We start from the raw sequence: 22,012 nt of genomic DNA, 5'->3' as shown, positions 1-22,012 counted from the left end.
GTAAGATTTTCATGTAATCACAAATCCCTATCTTGTCATATTATGTGTTTCATGTTATATACTGTTTTTTGCACATAAAAAACTGTTATAGCTGAAAGTCAAAGGTTTTAAAGGATAAGTCCGGTGATATCCTATATTTTTCTTATGTTTTGTGAGTATAAGCAAAGAATGAAATAGCCTGTTTATGTGTCAATTCATGTCCAAAACCTCTCATGAACACATCAATGAGGCACACCATTACCAAATTACTATTAGACAAGTCTTGCTACTCGGCAGCCATCTTGGCAACACCCCTGTGCAGTTATTTCGGGCTAACAAGACCAGGCCCCTGTCTAAGTGAATGGGGACAGAGCGACAACGTGATTGGCTGATGTCTTTCCCAGTTTGGTCGCTATAAAGCAGACGATTGGCTTTTGGGGGGAAGCGGCGGTATATGCGTCATACAATTGACGGCTTTTCTTTTCGAAGTGCCTGAAGTGGTCTATCTCTCTTATAATGTGTCTGCTTTTACACTTGGGGACATGTTCCTTCATTACCATGTTTTTTCTTGATTCAATCCCACATACACCAATCTGGTGCTTTAAATACTCACTAGAGCAACAAATGTGTATTCATCCACTGCTGAAAATAGTCCCTCATGTGCGACTTACTCCTTTTTGAGTCACTTTTGCTGTAAACTACAGTGCCCTGTGCCATTATTTAGCCGTTTTAAAAAAAATATAATTGCGATAAATATATTCATGATACACATAAAGATTTATGTCTTCAGTAGAAACCATTGAGATTCAGGCTGAGAACCACTGACAGGCTCGGAAAAAGTGGGAGTCAGACAAATATGTTGTTGGTTTTGGTCTTTTCATTGTTGACAATAAAAAGTATATAGACATACAAGGACAGGGATTTGAGTGTTCTGTGTGTTTATCTTAGAAAAGATAGTTGACATAATGTGTTTTTCAAAGGAGGTTTGTTTTTTTCATGCACCTGGTCACTCCACTTTAGTTAACTGCAGTGGCCGTGTGCCTTAAAATCACTGTGATGTCTTAAGTGGCTCTCATGGACTGCTTGGTAATTAGTTAAAGTCCTTTTGTCTTCACTCGGGTTCATTAGTGTGAAAGACCTGCTTTGATTGGCAACAACTTTGTCAGATTTAATTCTACCACTACTCAGCCACTTCGTTTGTTTTCATTCACGTAAAAGTGGCTCTCATAGGTTATCTTATCTTTTTTTTGCATAGAAGGATAAGGAACCAAAGCAAAAAAAAAAGAAAATAAAAAAATAGCAGCATGAATAGCAGACGACCCACACTGCAGTAATAGCCCTGTCATCTCAGTCCATTTAAGGAAGAGGCTGCGCCAAGAATTGACGGCAATCCAGCATGAATAAGAGAGACTAACTACCTCCTACTTACAGAGATCTGCAGGAAACAGACAAAACACTTTCTGAGCCTCCCTCGTCAAAATCCTTGATGTTTTTCTTGTTCTGTGATTGCCGTGCATCTGCCTTCATTGCCGTGTTTATTGCAGCAATGACCTTACTCAGTGTATCCATTAGCCAGGTTTCTAATGTGAGCCAGTTAGCTTAAGTGTCAGAATTGTAAAAGACAACAGCACCAGACTTGATGTTGAGCGAGATCTCAGAAGTGAGGGAAAAAAGAAGAAAGGCCTGCTGTAAGCCAGAATCACAGCCTATAATTACTGGGCTTTATTATTCAGACTGATTGATCTCAGGCCTATGCAGCTGCAAATGCCAATGTCTCCATTTTTGTACAACAGAACTCACATCAATAGACCTCAGTTTGTGCCACACAACAGACGGATGCTGTTGCTTTGTCTCTGACACTCTATCACTGTGTTTATTTGTGCGAAAAATCCATCATCGTCACCATAATCTCTAATATTCATCATTTGTGGGGAAAAAACATTTCACAAACACTTGTTCAAAGGCTATTAGGTTTAACAGAACAGTTAACATTAGAGCCGAACGGATACATCAGCTGGTCCGATATTATTTGAGCATAAAAAATAATATCGACTGTTTTTTTTTTATTTTGAAATCGGCTTCAATAATCCAGTTTTAGGCCTTAAAATACAGTCTCAGGAGAGAATGAACACCACATTCTTCACATGGCCACAGTGCATTTGTGATGCTAATGCATAGGACTAAATAAAAAATGAACAGTCCATTTATGTTGTGGCTTCATTTGCAAATCTGTTACTTCGGTTTTCTACCACATCAGTTGATGTTAGCATCTTAATATGCAAGGTTTTGTTTTTTAGCTTGCTTCACTACAGTGGTCAGAAACATCAATTAAAGGTCCGTTATTGTAGAAAGTGAAATTAAGTGTTGGCGTGTTAGAGGCCATTTGAATACTGTATAATTATCGAAACGCTCTATCCACAGAGAAATGCACACAGCCTATTCAGAAACTGTGCCTTCGAACGAGCCGTCAGAACTCATGTAAAGCTGTGATGTCACAATCATATAGTCGCCGTCCCCAGCACGGCTGTGGTTGCAAAAACACCGGCAGAGTTCATGTCCGGTGGTGACTGCTCAGGCCTGTGAGAGCTGGCCAATCAGAGCAGACTGGGCTTTTCAGGAGGAGGGCCTTGAAGAGACAGGAGTTAACACAGAGCATTCAGACAGAGGGTGAATAGAGGTGCTGCAGCAACTGACTGTATGAGAAAAATAATGTGTTTATTGAACATTTAAGCATGTAAACATTTGCGAGTACACAACAAAAGTAATGCAAAGTATGAACCTGAAAATGATCTTCATATAGGACCTTTAATCCAGATTTAAAGCTAAAGTTATCAATATTTTATATTAACAGGTGCTCAGATTACTATGTGTGAGGTGAAAGGAGTCATTCGTAGGAATGAACCCACAAAAAATAATCACTCAACTTTTCTAATTTGCGTTCAGTCTCACCGGTACTATAACCATAAACTTAGCTACAGCAGGAAGCTGTTTTCAGTAAATGCCCCAATAAAACCACTGTGTGCTCTGTCCAGCACCAAACAACAGACAAGGCTTAAAATTTAACAGCTTAAAAGACAGATAATAACATTCATAACATTCATCATATTAATCAGGGTAGAATAAGTGTTGTGTTTTTAAGCTTGGTCTTTTGCCTAAGTGGCCAAAAAAAGCAGCAACATTTGAAGCAGCTTTAAATAATCTACAGTGCAGATGCCAACAAACCAGTTCAAAAGGAAATAATTAACTAATTACTCTGTTAATTGACTTGCAAACTGGAACAAAATGATCAGGATTGTGTGGGAAATGCTACTAATTGAGTTTTATTTCTCTCTCTTACTTCGATTCTACTGTTAACGAATATGCAGGATTTACTTGAAGGAGGTAGTAGCAGGTGAATAGTAGTCATTCTTGATCTCAGAAGGTTTTTACCATCCTAATTGCTATAGTGGAGGAATGAGGTTTGTCACTCCTCAACAACAGTGCTAATTGGTTTGTGTCTGCACCGTAGTCACAGTGCTGTACAAACATTTAAAGAGAGTGTTTGCTAGCTAGTGTTTTTAATACTTGATTTGATACTAATTTTGAATGTCTTTTTAATAAGCTCATTACAGTTCCATTATTTCTCCTGCATGTGACAAAGGAATAACAATCCCCCAACAGCCTGACATTTTGCTACTCTTCTGTGGGCCTGTGTGTGTGTGCTGGCAAATCCATAATATATGCAGTTCTGATAGAATATCTGTTGGTAACTTTATTGCCTGACGTGTGAAAGCACAGGAGGATGAATTCTCTGGCTGCAGATCAATATGGACCAGTGCCATCTGGAAAATATTGTATTGTTAGTGTGAATGAACCGACATGGTTTTTTTTTTTTTTTTTTTTTTTTTCAAGAGCTAACTCACAGATCTATGCTGCATAATTATGTGTGCATAACATAACTGGGCACACAGTCAAGCACAGACACACATACACACACACGCATGTGTTGACACTTGCAAAGCAGAATAACACATAGCTTACCAGGGGTTTGATGGTGCTGTGTGACTATGGGCCGTGGAAGTGCGCTGGCCAGAGAAAATGGCTGTAACAACTGCTGCTTAGTCGCAGCTGCTTGTGCTTACAGAACGTACTTATTTCACCAGTGACACGCCCCTCAAATTTGGTTCATACAGTACGTGTATTTAACGGGAGTAATTAGATCCCAGAAAGATCTGGGGACAGATATAGAAAGGATGGAAATACATTCTATGCACTGTCAATTTCCCCCCGTTTACAGCCTAATCTGAATCCGTTTAAGAGGCTGCTGGATTACTGTGTGTGTACCCCCACGTACGGTGTACAATATCTGAACAGATTTAAGAGTCAGCTGGGTTTAGTGTGACATAAGGAAGTGACAGAGAGACGGATAATATCAAAGACATGTTTTGATGATACTGTTTGGATGTTTCAGGTATAATCTTTTCATTGTCACTGTTGTTGCCTTTATGGTCTAAGAAGATTTGGATGATTATTGTAATTTTTTACAAGCGCAACTATTTTTCAAGAAAGAGTTATTCTATTTATTTTTGATATCCAATTATATATTAAGACTTGAATGAGAATAAGTCTGTGCATTCTCGCCATCATAATGTCATAATGGCATTTATTAGGAATGTTTGTTGAAAAGGTGCCTCTTTTTAACTCTTCATGGCAGAACATTGGTCCAAAATAGTTTTCACAATGCAGTATGTAAGACCTGGATTCCTGTCAAAGTCATATTTAAAACAAAAAATAGGGGAAAAAATAGAAAAATAGGGGACAGCATATCACCAGAATTGCTGCTAGTGTCTTTGTTTACACCACTAGCACAGGACCTTTGGACCGGGACAAGCCCAGGGCTAGCTGATTTCCCTGCTAATTTTACTAGATACACTAGAACACAATAGACAGACATCATTATGTCAAATCTGGTATTTCTTGACATTCAATATATTTTTTATTCAAATGTAAGTTCATTTTTGAATTATTTTTGATAAAAATCATCAGTAATGATATTACGACTCATTAGGTAAAGACAAGTATTAGAGTGGAGATTAAGTAGAACAGTCTGGTAAGTACGTCTCTTTACTGTAATGCAGTCTTTAAAACCAGGAGAAGACAACACAACACTACCATATCGCAATATAACAATATTCAGTAGTCTCATATCACAATAATGATATCAATATATTGCCCATATGATGATTTACATCTAGAAGCCAGACCCATGCATGAGCACAGTGTAGGCAGAGTTTAAAAACAGACAGAATACAGACTAAAGTTGATATAGAAAATGGTGCTTGATGTTGCAGCCGTACACTAAAGTTCAGCTATTGTTGTCACCTGGAGAGACTTTGGTGCCATCTTGCCCAATTTTGCCGCAGCTGTTTGATAAAGAGAGCAGCCAGAAGAAAACTGCTAAATGCTGTTATGTCAAAAGGGTTGAGTACACGGAGACACAGAGGAGCACTTGTCTTGTTGGTCTGGCCCATCTTTTATTAATTTCTTTTCCATCTAAATGAATCATAAAAAAAAGAACAAAAGAACATGTTTGGGTTCACTAATTTCTTTTTCTAATGGGAATACAGTGTTCCATTGTAGTGTGATGACAGAAAATAAAGTGAAAACTACAGTAGATTCAAGGACACTGCAGCTGCGTATGCCAACTGAGCCGCAGGGATGCTCCAGTTCCGTTTCTCTCGTCTGTTGATGTTTGATAAAAAAAACATGAATTATGATGATTTATTTATAAGTTAATTAAGAGGCTTTTGTCCCTGAACTTCATCATACTAGTGGAGCACCAGTTTGGATATTTGTAAAGTCAATTTGCACCTGTTCAAAAATCTAAATTTTTAAGCTTAATCAGATCTTACAAATCAAAATCCATTGATTTTTAGCCACACCCAGCAGTGTGGGATCAGGGATGGTAATGATGAACAGTCGGCTGTTCCACTACTTTGGACCAGACTGAAGACAGACCAGGCTCAATAGCTACTGGATGGATTGGCATGAAATTTGGTGCACACATTCATGTCAATGAAATTTGTAATCCCTTGCTTATCCCGTAAGTGTCCATATAGCACCATCATCAAGTCAGAATTTCAGTTTGTCCAATACTTTGGTTCATGACCAAATACCTGCAAAACTAATGCCATTCCCATCATCCTCAGCTTTGTTGTATTTAGTTTAATAAGCAATGCTAGCATGCCAACATGCTTAGTAGGCAGTAACTATTTTTTCGGGGCTTCATACCTTCCTGGCTTTAAGCGGTACAAATTATATGACGATATTTGTGTAATGAACAAACAAACAAACAAACGAAAAATGCAAAAGCTGAGCTGCTCGTAATAGAAGTCATTGTAGCATGTATGTTGTATGCAATTAGCCGACTAAGACAAGTCTGCTGGGTTTAAATATGTGTGGCCAGTTGACTAATGAATATAGTAAACAATCTATAGATTCTTGCTGTAGACACCCGACATCAGTTGTCGCAGCAGATACTGAAATATCAGTTGGCAGAGCAGAGATGGTGAGCGAGTGGTTGTGGCGGACTGGCAGGTGAATAAAATCAATGTGTAGCTAAAAGACTCACCTTTATGCTCTGTTAGCTGTAATGTTCTAGCTTTGTTAGCTTTGTTAGTTGCTTGCTCCGTTAGCCAAACACACCGCAGGACTCAGCTAACAGCTAACTAGCTCTCCTCCAGCCTGGGGAAAAAAACATTTTCTATCATCTTCTATCATCTCCATCCCGCAAACTTTGCAATATGGTGCAGGCGTTTCACTTGTTAATTCATTGTGTTGACGAAACTGAGAGTATCAGTACTGAGAGGGGAAACCACCCTCTTGCTTATTCCAGGTTACCCACGAGGTCATTGACACATAAGACATGTTTGCTCATGTTAGATTACAGAGCAAGCTAACCTATGTTTGGCTCTCCGTTGACCCAGAAAAATGTTTGTAGACTATAACTGGACATTTTTGCACATGTTCTTCACATGTTGTAGTAATACAGCGAATTCAGAACTAGAATCTGCTAATATAAATGAGTACTGTATATACACTTTGTGTGGGCTGGGGTGGCTCATTGTTCAGGAGTTTATCTTGTGTTTCGTTGTGTATTTACCAAAAAACCTCACCTTTCCTGCAAATGAAACAGAAATGATATTGTTGAATTCACTGAAAAACAAATAAGAAAGAAACAACGGAAGTGGTAAATTGAGTTGTTGCTTTTTCAGGGTCCTTGGATGTACGTCACATTTTCTGTTTATCAGCAGTTTCACTGCTGTTGTAAGACCTCCCACCCAGCTCTGGGATCTGTTGATTTACAAACCAAACATTGTGTGTCTAAGTTGAAACTTACCTCTGAAGTGAGTCAAATACAAAGGTTTCTCTCTAGCAGCTAATCTAAATCCTGGATAAGGCTTGTGCATGGCTATTGGCAGGTTTTTGGCATACAACGGTTTGGGAAATGTAGAAGACTATAGGGTAAACATAGCTGCGGTGAGTATTTATTTAAGCGTGGAGCGCCTCGTAGGAATGCACATTACACTGAGTGGCTTATCATCTCATGAACTGGTTTCCCCAGCCACTCTGACGACAGAGAGGTAAAACATTGACAGCATCGGGCCCCTGTCCCCTCAGTTGTGCTTAAATGATTCAGTTTGGGAGATCTGAAGCATTGAATTATCTGTCATGTGTTTTCATTAACCGTGGGAGATTTATAGAATTAAGCCTCTTTATGAAAAGCCCTGGCCCTGGCTGCGGAGGTGTTCTGGCTCCATATTATCACTGGATCTCAGCCAGAGTGTAAATGCACTGCTTGAAGTAGTTTGCATCAATGAGAAAGTATCTGCCCATAGAGGAGAAAAGTCATGAGTGCAGATGTCATAAACCTCCAGGACAACATGAAAGGACCCTCAAGTCACTAAGAAAATCATTGTTTCATAGTAGTATGTGATGACTGCTACACAAAGACTTCTTGGAGGAGATTTCTGAGCAGGTGTGTGTGACGACTCATCTTCTACTACTTTTTTCTTCTTTTCCATATCAAAAGAAAAAGTACAGGCTGTACACTCACATTGTTTTCGATAAACATACACCTGCTATGTTTGTTTTTGTTGACGGTATTTAGGCTCGTTACCTCCTTACCTAATTGCCTGCTTGACTCACTGCACGTATAATATGAGATCCCATTACAGTGTTGACAGAAAGCATATAGAAGCAGCAGGTGTCAATGCAGGGCTGTGAACATGTTTATCATCCGGATAGCCACATTCATGTCGCGTTTTGCATTTGCTTTCCCTTACTTTTCACAACAGAATTTCAATATGCAAAATGCTCTGGCTGAAAGTCTCAGAGCACTCAAGATCCCATGAGGCAGTGCATCATGCATCATGCATGCTGCATTGTATTATATTTAGATTACATTATGAATAGCAACGAGAGAAAGGCTTGTAACCTGCAGCACACCGAAGTCAGCATCTTACATTTTGGCGTCTGACTACGGCAAAATACGTTCTAAATATTGTACAAAGCAACATTATGATTTAAGAAACATTATGGATTTGTATTTTTACACTGTGACAACAAATATGTATGAGACGTGAATGTATAAAAATTAATTGAAAACCAAAAGTGATCAGTTGAACACATTTACCTTTTAAATAAAGTGTAGCTTTTGATATAGAGCTGAAACTCATCACTCAAATATATTTAATTTCAACATAAAGTATCATTTCATCATTTAAGTTGAGATATTTCAATCAGAACTTCTTTCTGTGGAAATATCAATTGGGACAAGCTTTTTATTTTAGCGCCTTGCGGTTTCATTAGGGTCATTTTCATTTATGGCCCATCAGTGAGATCTGGGCTCATGCGGGCACCATTACGTGTATCACGTCCAATAAAACATGGTCACTGTGGCCATGACAACGTGGTGTGTAGTCCATGAAATTCACTAGAAGATGTAAAAAAATTGCATAAGTTATCAATAATAGAAGAAGGACCGAGAAGACGAAGAAACAAGGCGAAGATAATCAAACCCAGATGTCAATGATGGGCGTGGTGAATGATTGACAGGTAGAGGCAGCTCTCTAAACTAAAATCAAATACTTCTTAAAACAAAATGGCAGTGAATTGAACTGCAAGATGCCAAAATAAAAGCTCTTCCCAATTGAAATGTCAGCAGAAAGAAGCTCTAATTGTAATACATCAACTTAAATGATTCAATGATACTTATTTTAAGATTGAATACTTTTAATTAATGAGTTAAAGTTTTGTATAGAAATGACATTGCATTTAATTCCAGTGCATTGATACTCTATTTCATAATTAAATATATTTAATTGATAAGTAACCGTCTTATATTAATAGTTACACTATATTCCCATGAAATTTTATTTAATTTGATAAGTAAATATATTTAATTGATCCCTATTAGTTTTCAGCTGGTGGCTGTGTTCTGAAAAGTGTGATTTAAGTGTAGCATTTTGTCTTTGAACTTAGAATTTAGCAAAATAGAGGTTTGATATGACATTTATGCATCCCGTGTCAGATTTTCATTGGCATTGTGGCTCCCATGATCCTCCCTACTTCATGACCATCCTTGATTTATTTTTATTTTGTTTCGATTGAGAGCTGCGTTTAAGAGTTGTGGAAATTTTAACTTGGTGTGTGTGAAAACTGAGGCAGCCTGATCGCATATTTACTGTAATAGCAGGTTGAAGTTAAGCTGATCGGAACAGAAAAGAACGACTGCTGACCCTAATGTTCCTTCACAGAAGCTAATGTGATGTTGGCCTGAAAATCTAAGTGAAAGACGTCAGCTTGAGTTGATTGTAGATAGAAATACCTCCTGACAGGGATGTGCTTGCATTAGTTGACATGCTAGTCAAAACAGTCAGCTAAGTTAACAAGCAGAGTGTATCAGCATTTTCATTAATTACAGAGAACGCACACTGACAATCCCATTCTTAAAGGTAAACAAAAAAATTGTGAGTCGAGAGCAAAGAGCACAGCAAGTGTTCCTCCGAGCTGCAGAAGCCTTCACGTGATCACATCAGTCATCCTATTATTAGCAAGTGAGTGAGAACATATGTGGCACATGCCAAGAGGAGTCTACAGGCACAATGCTAGCCTCTTATGGTGAAGGCTCCTGGCAGCTCTAGTATGGCACGGGCTCGTTTTTTCCTGGCATGGTTCAGGTTCACAGAACCCCTGAGCGCTAAAGACAGATGCCAACACAGAGCCGCTCTTAGTGTGTTCAATGTTCAGCCAATGGAGAAGCAGCATGTACAATCCAGGCCGTGGTATTTTAAGTATGATAAGGCCACTATGAATCCATATATCATGGCCTGTTAACACACCAAACACCATCCTACTAGTGTTAATTTAAGATAGACAGGCACTATAATGTTTATACACCTTCCTCTCATGGTGTATGGCTCTCAGCCTTAAGCACATATCTTATGTGCCAGCTGAAATGGTGCTGTGGGTGCCTCTGCTACCAATTAAAACGATGGATAGTGCACACATAAAATTTTAATCAAATTTGTACTTCAGCAGGGTTACATCCATCTGCTCTCTGTCTTTTATTAAGACTAATTAAATCACCAAAATATCTCCTTCGCTTTCACTTTGAACGCTCAGAAAACTGCTAAAATTCCCTAGAATTAATCTTTTAATTGAACATCCACATTTAGTGAGGGCAACAGATAACAGTCTATTGACCTGTGCCTGTATTTCTTTCTTCCATTTCTGCTTTTGCTTCTTAACCTCCGGCTGCTATTTCGAGACACAAGTCAAATGTCTTGGCCTTAAACGCTTCACACGGCCTACTTGACATTCCTCAAAATGTGGAACACATGTCCACATTAATGAGAAGATGTGACTTATCACCACCGCATGTGTCTGATTTAAAAGACGATCTTCTTAAGACAATCTGAGCAGTTGGCTTCAGCGTGAACTAGCTTACTTTGTGTTGTAGCAGTAGCTTGATTTTCCACTGGTGAAGGCTGGAGTATCCATATTGCTTTTCTTGCCGTGAGTTAGATAAGAAGGTTGATACCACTCGTGTCTGTAAGGTAAATGTGAAGCCACTGTGACCAGCCGGTTAGCTTAGCTTAGCACAATGGCTGAAATCAGAGGGAAACAGCTAGCCTGGCTCTGTGTATAAGCACAAAATCCATCTTCCAGCAACACTAAAGCTCTCCAAGTAACATGTCATATGTTGTCTGTACAGTAGTATTTGCCGGACTGTTTCTTGGCAGGGACAAGTCACCCCTTTGAGTCTCCATCGGTTGCCTGGCAACTGGTCCCATCAGAGCCAGGTTAGATATTTTTGTGTAGAACCAATCACAATCTTAAAGGTCATATTGATAACATTTTTATGTAGATAAATCATTTTCAAAAAATAGTACATCTGCAGAGCTTGTGCAGAGAGGATCTCTTTTCGTTTAAAACATTCCTACGGCTGTGAATTAATAATTTTAAAATGTTTGTCAGGTCCAAAGTGATGTTATGTTAAGAATTATAACGGTTGGTTCCAGCATCTAAAAAAAGTTTGTCAGCCAATAGTATAACGCCATTGGTATCACGTGGTATCTGAGTTTCGTCAACGATTAAGAGTAGTTGGTAGTGTTTGCAATGTCAGTCAGCGTTAGCAATGTTAGCGGTTAGCGGTGTTGTAAAATGAATGCCATATTTACTGGTTTAATGTTATTAATAAAATGTTTCATGGAAAATTGGATTGCATAGTGTGATAATGAAATTAAAAGTGAGTCTTTATTGCGAACCTTTGGCTACACTTGTCTAGACAACCTTTGATCTGAATCATTTTGTTAGACACACATAAGTAAAACACAAATGCTGTCAGGTTCCTGTTTTTGATTCTGTGATTTCCTGTTCCTGTATTTTGAAGTTTTGCCCTCATGTGTCGTGTGTTTTTCTGTGTTCACCTGTGTCTTGTTTGTTAGTCAGCCCTTGTGTGTGTATATTGTCTGTGCCTCATGTTTTTATCAGTTCGTCCTGTGTGATTCACCTGTTTGTTCACCTGTGCCTGACCCGTGTTTTCCAGTGACTCGCCGTGTCTCCTCATGATATGTTTTCTGGTTTTTGTTTCTCACTTTATTCCTTGACTTTTTCCTGATTTGTACTTTGCTTTTTGTTGCACTTCGTTTGAGCTTTTGTGTTACTACTTAGTATTTTTGGGATTTACACTTCTTGGTGGTTTTTGTATTTATGGTTTTTGTATTATTCAGCTTTTGTTAAACAAAGCCTTTGTTCCTCATCCTGTTTGCATCCCTGTGTGTTCTTGCGTTTGGGTCCTCGCCTATTTTTACCACAACATGACAAATACATACACATTCTCATCAGTCACCATGGCTATTAGCTATAATAACGTGTTTCGCTGATCACTGAGCTGTGCAAGAGAAATCAGCCCCATAAGAGCCGCTACAACTGCTAAAAGCAGTCAGTGGATGATGTCAGAGCTCTGAGAAAGAAAGTCTTTCTCTTTCTACTCTGTATGTACCGTAAAACTAGTCACATCAGGACACCAGGATGAAACATTTTGGTCGCACATGCAATTGAGGTTATCACTATTTCTTGTTGCATGTACTGTGATTGTAATGAAGAAAAGCATGTACTGGCACATTGTTAGCTCAACAGAGACTGGGATTTTGCATTTCTGACAACATGCTAATCATGAGAGTCAACAAAGGAATAAGCAACACCTGCTGTGACGTCACTAATTACGGTGTGTAAGGGTAGATGTGCTCAAAAATGTAAATGTTTTCTTCAGTTCTGCTCGGTGTGATCCACGGATAATTGTCTCTTTATGCTGTGTCACTTTGCCCACTGAGAAGAAATCTATTATCTGCTGGAAATGATTCCTTTAATCTTGGCATGGCTTTTGCCTGTGACTTTGAGTTGTTAAATGGAGATGGCACACAGTGATCTCAAATGTGAGTAATTAGTGTATTGACTAGATCTATTAAGCCTATCACTGTTTTAAGAGCTACATGTACCATCAAGTGAGTCAGCGCTGCTCTGCAGTTATCTGTTGTTTGTCCTGTCCTAATCATAAATGTTCCTTTTTTACATTATCTTTTATTTTGGCATTGCTTCAGCTTCATTTTTTTAGGGTGTGTAACCAATGGCGCCTTTACCACAGATAATGGAATTGATGCGGTAGGCTTAAATTTTTATTCCTCCTAAATAAGCTGAGTGGCTGTCAGTAACATCGAGATTTATTAAGTGGTGAGAAAAAAAAAAGTCCATCCGCCCCCTTTGAAGGGAACAGTTATTTTTGCACCCAGTGAACGGAAACTGGGACAGGAGTGGAAAAAAAGGACTTTCACATCGAGCATTAAATGGGTCACCTTGAGTGGAGCACTTGTCTGTGTGGTCCTATCAGGAGCCAGAGCGAGAGAGACAGAAGGATGTAGAGGGGACACACGTTTCCTGTCTGAATGTTAAAGTCGACATTGTCCCCTGATAGACGAAGGCTATTTCAAGTCTAATGCTGAAGCATTGTACGATGCAGACTGTCAGGCCCAGCCCACCTGTTGATGTACCCTCTGTGACGGGATTTGGTCTTTTTTCTTCCAGTTAAATACATTATCATGCAAACAATACATTTAAAGCACTACATTACAATACTGTGTACTTGTCTAGCATTCAGGTCGGCTTATTGATTCATACATTCAGAGTTCCTCTTTGGCTTTCGCTTTTACCCCAGTCGCTGTCCATGCCTGACTGATTTGTGTCTGTGGTTGGTACTTGTCAAAGCAGCCCACTCCATAATCAATCAACACATGTGCATGTTACTGTAAATAGCCCAACAAGACTGATGCTGCAGATTGAGATTTTGTTTGTGTAAAAGTCTGCATGGATGGATGAAGACATTGATGAAAAATTAATTCTTAGATGCATCGCAGTTCTCTCTCGAAAGATTTTGTCTCGATGCAGAAAATTCATTAATCATTAATTAATTGTGATGTGACAGTTTTGTAAGAACGGGCTCCAGGCTCCTTACTGCTGAACCAGTTTGATGGTAAAACATAAGAGATGTAAACATGTGCGTCCTCTTTACGTTCTAAGCTAGGCTACTTTGTTTGCCTTGATGAAGGCATGTTTCTTAAAAAGGCAGCCCGTCGATGAAGTGTGTCTTCAAATACACAGATTTTATCCACTTAGAAATACATAAAAGTGTAATTTAAGATAGTAGCACCATTAAATCCATAGTTCGGAGCTGAATGTCTTGGAGACATCATGACAGATGTGTTACACGCACGCCATCTTGGCTCTCTGTCCCAGTTTTAGTGAGGACGGCTTAGCGTGAGCAAAGATAGCACAAATACACAATGTGAAAAAATATACCATGTATAGAAATAGGTGTCGTTCTATCTAGTCTAGGACATGATTGTGGCGTGCACATACGAAGCGGCCTTGCTCTTTGATGACCACTGAGGAGTTGCACCGAAATGTAGTTGTACTCTCTGCAATGACAATAAAGGCTTGAATTGAATTGAACTCATGCTGGGGACATGTCCCTGGAGGTCTTCTAGATTGGCAATGTGCTCTTTTTATTCTCATCCCACCATAATTAAAAATATAAGCGTATATGTAGTGCATCTTTGAAAGCATAATCTGTTAAGAAGATTACATATGTTGAAGACCATTTAACAATATATTTTTCATCTGGCCCTATCGTCCATCCAAATTTTCATGCATCAAGAGTCATCAAAAATGGATTAATAATCACATCATAGCCCTCTGAATTCAAATCGAATTGAAATGAATCTTAAGCTTTGAGATTCCCACCCCAGTTAGCAACAGCTGGCATACTTGGCCATTCTTATTCTCTTTATGCCCAATATTTTGGCTCCTGACTGGCCAATTAGTGAGAACATTTTTGTTTAGTTTGTAAAACCAACACATAGGAAGTAAAACCTATGTAATAAAGGGCATGTTGCACAGTAATAAAAATTCATACACCTTCACAAAATAGAAAACTTTTCACAAATGTGCTTCTCATTACAAATAAAGGTCACTGGCACCAGCTACTCCACACACAGTGCACAGGGTCTGTCTCCGGTGACTCGTGGGGTCTTTTGTTGCTGCCATGTTGAACATCACCTGCAGTCCTCTGCACAACCTGAAGTGCTGGTTCAGCAACCTGCTGTCGAGAGATGCTCAGTGGGGCAGAAGAGACGCAGCTGTCAATACACAGAGTGCTGTGTGTATGTGTCAAGAAATGTACAGAGTTGCAACAGGAATTAATATGCCGTCCCTTCTCCTGTGTTTTGTTTGAGGTAATTTCCCTGCTACCAACTTAACTTTCTGATGGCTTTCCACTCTAAGCGTTCATCATCCCAGAGATCCACCAGGCTGTTATTAACGGATGTCACAGCCGAGCCGCCCGTGTTTGATCTCCTTATTTGGACAGCGTAAATAATGGCATACCATGGGATGTTGGCAATTTGATCATGTTGCGCTCTGTGCAGAAGCAAGCCTTTGACACACAATTGATGCCCTTAATGCTCGGTTCACTGTGGCAGTTTGGCAGCATGTGCTTCAGACCAAATTAAATATATGACGGCATGATGCACAAAGGAATGTTACACAACCCAGGCATGACTGCATCCTCCACTGACTAATTGTGCCTTGAGATGACTGAAGGTTACGAACAATGAACATCTTAATAATTAATTATATGCCTTTTGTCATTTCCAGTGGGTGATATTAGAGAGTTACAAAACTGACGTCTCAGTGGTTGGGCGATTTCTTTTGAATGGGCATATGATGATGTCCACAGTGAAACATCCTGATGGACGCTGACATCGTTGTTGGAGTGGTGTTTCTGAAATTGAGGTCGTGTGTCCCCTCAGAGTTGCCTTAAGGCAGGAATTACTGGTTAGCATACCACTGTAGTCACTGCCGTTTCCCACCATCGCTCTGACCCACCCATCTCACCCAGCCGGGGCTACTGTCTATCGTCAGCACCGACATACATCCATTTAAAAGGCTCTTCGTCTCGACAACACATGCCTGTAATTTAATCAGTACGTTTCGTTTATAATCCTTTCGGACTTTTTGTGTCTGTGGCAATTGGAAAACAGAAACAACATTATAACAATTACAGTCAAAGACAGACATTTAACACCAAAGTGTTTCACATCGTCACCAACAAAAAAGAATATAGATATACAAAAATGCAACTGAGACACACCACATGTCACAAGGGTTTGTTTAACAGAGCTATACTCGGAGGTGTAAAGGATCTCTGTTCGGCCGGTGTGATAAATCACTGAGGACTGCCCGTTCTTTTCCTGCGACTCGGGTCTCACAAAGCAGTGACATACTGTGTTGTTGCCGACCCGCAGTCTTACTAGATTAACAGTGCTACAGAGTTTGTTCTTGTTAATTACAGACAGTTAAAAATACAAGGCAATGAAGCAGAAAGTTAAAATACGCTCCACAAATGAACTATAGAACAGAATCAGTATTGTCTGTCCACTCCAGACTGATGAATCTTCCATGAGAAATACAATTGTTGTAATCCTCTTCTGTACTCAGCTGTGTTCAGCCTCTGAAGCTTGAAACAAAGTTAGCCTGTTTGCTATACAGAGGAGGTTAAGCTCAAGCAAACGCAAGTAACAATGGGATATGTAGCACAACAAACTTACTCTGAATAAGTAACGCAACTCTGAGGGGACACACTACTTTTTTCGTGCTCTCTGGTGGGTTGGCCTTTAAAATCACAATGTTACAATGGTACAGGGCTCAGTAGTCGATGACGGTCGGCCATTGGCGATGGAGGATGGCATCGTCAGTCGGCCCAACCCTGCGTCTCACTGTCTCCACGTTTCCAAGAAATGACTTGGAAAAGATTCTAGCAGCGTCACAGCAGATGTTCGCTCAGATGTTTTGCAGTGTTACTAATTTAGGTGTGGTCATAAATGAAAGTTTCAACCCTCAGAGGAGTGCAGCAGCAGATTGCTGCTGAATAACTGTTTCAATAGGTTTGAGCAGTTTGTAGGATTTTTCAACTTAATAATTATTTCACAGCTTTATACATAACTTTACAAGTTATACATAGCTTTACAAAAATAGATTAGATTTTTTTTATATGTGCTGCTGCATATTTTTTGTCTCACTTTCACTGAAGAATTCTTTTGTCTGATAAAACATGCTTAACTCTTTTCCTCTCCTGTTTCGGATACCTGTTTTTGGGTGCCCTACGTTCGCAGGTATCGAAAAGGTGGTCTTGTTTGACCCAAGACCGTAATCTGTGCTGTTCAGGTCGTGGGAGAGGGACAGCATGTTCATAGTAAACAGTTTACCCTGCTCGGTTTCTCTCCCACACAAATAAGCCTCGCAGTCCATCGCCACATGGGAATTCCTAAAGAGCTTAAAATAAAACGTTACACAAAAAGGGTGAGAGCAGCTGGCGTGCTGCACTGATCCCTCCAACGTGAGCATAATATACTGTAAAACTTACTTAAACAAATAAGAGATCAATGTGTGACTAAGTGTGATATCGTTGGTTTTGTCGTGTTGGTTTCCAGGAGCTCTAACCAGTCAGACTGCAGTGCTTTCTGTGGTTTGTACTTGAAGCAGAAATAACATGAAATGACTGATGTTATGTGCTGTGAACTGGAGCAAAGAATTTCTAACAGGTTAACTTGGGTCTCTGGAGTGGAGTGACACTGGGTGGTTGTGTTGGTGTTTAGTGAAGGTGGGGATGATGGGAGTGCTCTATGTGAGGACTCTCTTGTACGCCCTTCACAACTCCAATCACTGCTGTTGGCACTGGTGAAGTCCGAAGTTGTGCCGCACCTCATTTGTTCATCTGACAAATCACTGCTTTCTTCACCCTCTGAAGGAATGTGTTTGCTTGCGTGCTGCTGCGCCCACTTCATAGAACTGGAGTGTAGAAAAATGTTTTCTAGTGTCTGTCATGTCAACAATTGGTTTCCAGAGGGATGTTTTGAAGCCTGGATGTAGGTATACTGCTTTTTGGCGAATGGGTGGTGGAAACTGGATGGGACTGAAGTGAGACAAGCGAGCACCAAGTAAACCTGTCAATCAAGTAGACGAGACTTCATTGATACTCAAAGTTCATACTGGTGACATTTTTATGTTGATGATTCATTAAAAAAAGATAATACATCTACAAAGCTTGTAGAAAGGTGCAGAATAGATTTAATGATAAAAGATAGAATAATAGACATTATTATGGTCGTGAATCAATCATTTTAAAATGTGTCGGGTCCAAAACTATTGTTTTATTTATCTCTGTGTAAGAGTTCTGACAGTTGGTTACAATTTCTAACAAGGTTTGTGAGCCAGTAGTGTAATGTGTCACATGGTGTCTGTTTTTTGTCAGCATCAACAGTCTTGGTAGATGCGAGTTAGTGGAAAAAAACTTTAAAATGTCTGGCGCATTCTGTACTGCCCTAACATTAGGTAGCTAGCGTTAGCAACATTAGGTAGCTAACAGTAACTTGAGGGGGCAGATGATTTGAACAGCGATGTTGTATTGTTAATCCAATGGAAGGAGGGGATGGAAAGCCACAGTTAGTGGCTGAATGTTATCAATAACTCGTTTAATTCCTTTTAGAATAAATCTTCACCATCAAGAACCCCGTTGGGAATTAGCCATTGAGACTATAATGTCTTGACTCTGTAGGACCACTTCAACTCCACTCTTGTGTCTGTAAATATCAAGCTACAGGCAGCAGGTCGTTGGCTTAGCTTAGCACAAAGACTGGAAACATAGGAAACAGTGTTATTGATTCATTGTCTATTATTTTCTCAATTCATTGGTTAGTTGTTTGGTAAATGTCAGAAGCCTAAGATGATGCCATCAAATGTCTTGTTTTGTCCACAACCCAAAGATAGCCAGCTAATCGACATATCGCTGCAACTCTAATTAACATATTATATCTAATTTGTTTAATCTGTACAGAGATATAAAAATGACAAATTGTAATTTTATGGGGAATGGCAGAACAATTTTTTGGCCAGGCCCTAGAGTGTTGTTATCGCTGTGAGGGTGCCAGGCGCTAGTGTGCAGATTTATGGGGTTTTTCCACTTGCACATTTGACCACGCCAAGTCAAACCGAGCCGCACCGATTTGCATTTCTCATTACCAGTTTTACGGCACAGAGTTGAGCCAAGCCGCACCCAGAATTTACCTTTCCTGGAGACTTCTACAGTACAAAAGTAAAGAGTTAGATGTAAAGTAGAGCTGCAACAATTACTTAATAAGTTGTCAACTATTGATTAATCGGTGGAGTCATTTTTTAAAGAAAGAAAAAGTCATAATTCTCTGACTGCAGCTTCTTAAATGTGAACATTTTCTGGTTGCTTTACTCCTTTGTGACACTAAATTTAATATGTTTGAGTTGTGGTCAAAAAAAGACGTCATCCTGGACGTCAACCATTTAAAAAAATATATTTCCTGGTTATTTGAAATCACTGTAGCCACTGATCGTGCTTTATTTTCTCTATTACTGAACAGCATTCAGACGTATAACAGATGATTGTACCCTACAGCACATCGTCTCCCTTCACTCAGGCTACCTGTGCATGTGCACAGTACAGTGATGCTCATGAAGCTGACCCTGCTGTGAGTCATCTTGCATTACTCCGAGCTGGGAGGAGGGCTCACTGTTCACTGTGATCCATGTTGGAGTGGCGCGATGCTGCCTTTGGCTTACTGAGGGGGGGAAACTGGAGCACGGCTCTGAGCCATAGGCAGAAAATACCAGGCCTATCTAGGACATGTCGAGAAACGGGGCTAGCAGTGGGGCGTCTCTCGCAGAGAACTAACTTCATGGAGGGATGATGAGAAGTGTCTGAGAAAAACAGTGACTCAGTGCTGATAAGTTCAGCTCAAGTTCTTTGTTCCATGCATAGTTGGTTACTTTATGTCACTGATGCCTGTAGACAAATTTCTTATGCATGTAAAGCAAAGTCTACTTTTGACCGTTCTCATTGGGTGCATATCCATATATGTGACTGGATTTACCCCTCAGTCCAGGGCTGTAACTAACTAACTAACTACTCTTACTTAATTGGTCTTTAAAACATCAGAAAACAGTGTAAAAGGTCCATCCCAGTCCCCGGACTACATGGTGACCCTTAAAATGCCTTGTTTTGTCCAACCAACAGTCAAAAACCCAAAGATATTCAATGAAGGTTTAATGAGAGAAAAAGAAAGGCAGGAAATTCTCACATTTAGAACCTGTGACCATCAAATTTACGGTTTATCATTTTCCAAGCAAAAATGATAAACCGTAAATGGATTAATACTTGCACAATATTTTTCGCATTAATTCACTTTGTGTCACGCTGACATTAACGAAAGGCAGACCAAAATGGGGTAACACGACAGGCAACTTGACAAAGACTGAACTAATGACCGGACTTAAATACAACTAACAAGGGGATGAGGTGCAGGTGGAGAGAGGCAGAGAAACACATTGGAGAGGAATCAGTTGAGGAAAGAAGAGAGCAGGGAAGGAGATGATAAACTGGGACAAACACTGGAAACAGGGCAGGGCAAATAAGGCTGATGCAGGGCAGGTGTGGAGGGAAAGCGGTCTGGGGAAGAACACAGGTGAGCAGGAAACGGGGCGGGAAAACAGAAGGAGACATGCTAATTTAGATGCAAATTGTTTTTTGATAATGTGTGTGCTATTTTTTAAGTATTTTTTGGGGCCTTATTTGATAGGACATCTTGAGATATGACAGGAAATGGGATGAGAGAGAGGGGGGTGATGACATGCAGTAAAGGGCCACCGGTCGGACTTGTACCCTGGGCCGCTGCAGCGAGGACGCAGCCTCTGCACATGGGGCACACGCTCTACCAACTGAGCTACTGTGGCGTCCCATGTGTGTGCAAATTTGAACTCAAACGTGTTTCTACAGATTAAACCAATTATATCTTTTGAGCTAAAGCCCACATACCTGAATGTAAAACTGTGTTGTACCCGTTTGTCACACTGGCAGTAGTAAAAGCAGCAATCCTGTCATCGTGTTTTCATCTCCGCTGCTGTGTGTTTTGTGATGATGTATTAACAGCAGCAATGAACAGTAAGATTGATTTCTCACTTGCTGCTCTGTGTTTTTTATTGCAGGAGACAAATGAAATTGTGGCCATTAAGAAATTCAAGGACAGTGAAGGTAAGAGGGGAACACATCAGTGTTTTTTTTATTGTCGAACCATTCCATGTCTTTATTTCTGTTGGGGTGCATCCCATTCCAACATGATCCTGATTTCTTCTTTGTCTCACCTCCATGCAGAAAATGAAGAGGTTAAAGAAACGACGCTACGGGAGCTCAAGATGCTCCGCACCCTCAAGCAGGAGAATATTGTGGAGTTGAAGGAGGCCTTCCGCAGAAGAGGAAAGCTGTATCTTGTCTTTGAGTATGTGGAGAAGGTAAGGCTCTTCTACAGACTGGTCCATTATGAGGTTGAGACTGTTTTTTTTTGTGTGTGGTCACCTTCATTTTCTTGTGGTGTTTGTTTCTCTTTCAGAACATGCTCGAGCTGCTTGAGGAGTTACCCAACGGTGTGCCGACTGACAAAGCGCGCAGCTACATCTACCAGTTAATCCGAGCAATTCACTGGTGCCACAAGCATGACATAGTGCACCGGGGTAAAATCTCCCTTTTCTTGCTTATTCTTCTTTACTCCAATAAAACTGGGCACCATCCGTGCTTCGATTTTGAGAATATAAATGTATGAATGGATGCTCACTACTCTTATGAAACAGTGACTAAATAGGTTGTCTGACATGTTTTAACCGACCATTCCATTGTCACAAGATGTGAGCTTTTGGGCAATTCACTAGCAGCAGAGCAGGAAAGCAGATGGCCCATGTGAGCTTTTGGCACACTGAATGCACCAGAGCAGGCATCCAAATGGCCCGTGGTATACATATGACAGTGGTATCCAGGGATTTGATGTATAAGTTATGGTATGTCTTTACAATCTGTGGA

General features: G+C 40.0%; 1 protein-coding gene across 2 annotated transcripts in view; it reads left to right on the top strand.

The window, feature by feature from the left end:
* LOC141005444 (cyclin-dependent kinase-like 5) overlaps positions 1-22,012 on the top strand; it is a 46,296-nt gene that overhangs the window by 6,139 nt on the left and 18,145 nt on the right. For both annotated transcript variants that reach the window (XM_073477299.1, XM_073477298.1), the window contains exons 4-6: positions 21,148-21,193; positions 21,314-21,450; positions 21,549-21,669. In XM_073477299.1, the coding sequence (XP_073333400.1) occupies positions 21,148-21,193; positions 21,314-21,450; positions 21,549-21,669 (304 nt within the window). The remainder of the gene's footprint in view (positions 1-21,147; positions 21,194-21,313; positions 21,451-21,548; positions 21,670-22,012) is intronic.

Source organism: Pagrus major, chromosome 11, assembly GCF_040436345.1.
Source record: "Pagrus major chromosome 11, Pma_NU_1.0".
Taxonomy (NCBI): domain Eukaryota; kingdom Metazoa; phylum Chordata; class Actinopteri; order Spariformes; family Sparidae; genus Pagrus; species Pagrus major.
The sequence above is the reverse complement of the archived record's forward strand: the minus strand, read 5'-3'. Positions and strand labels throughout refer to the sequence as shown.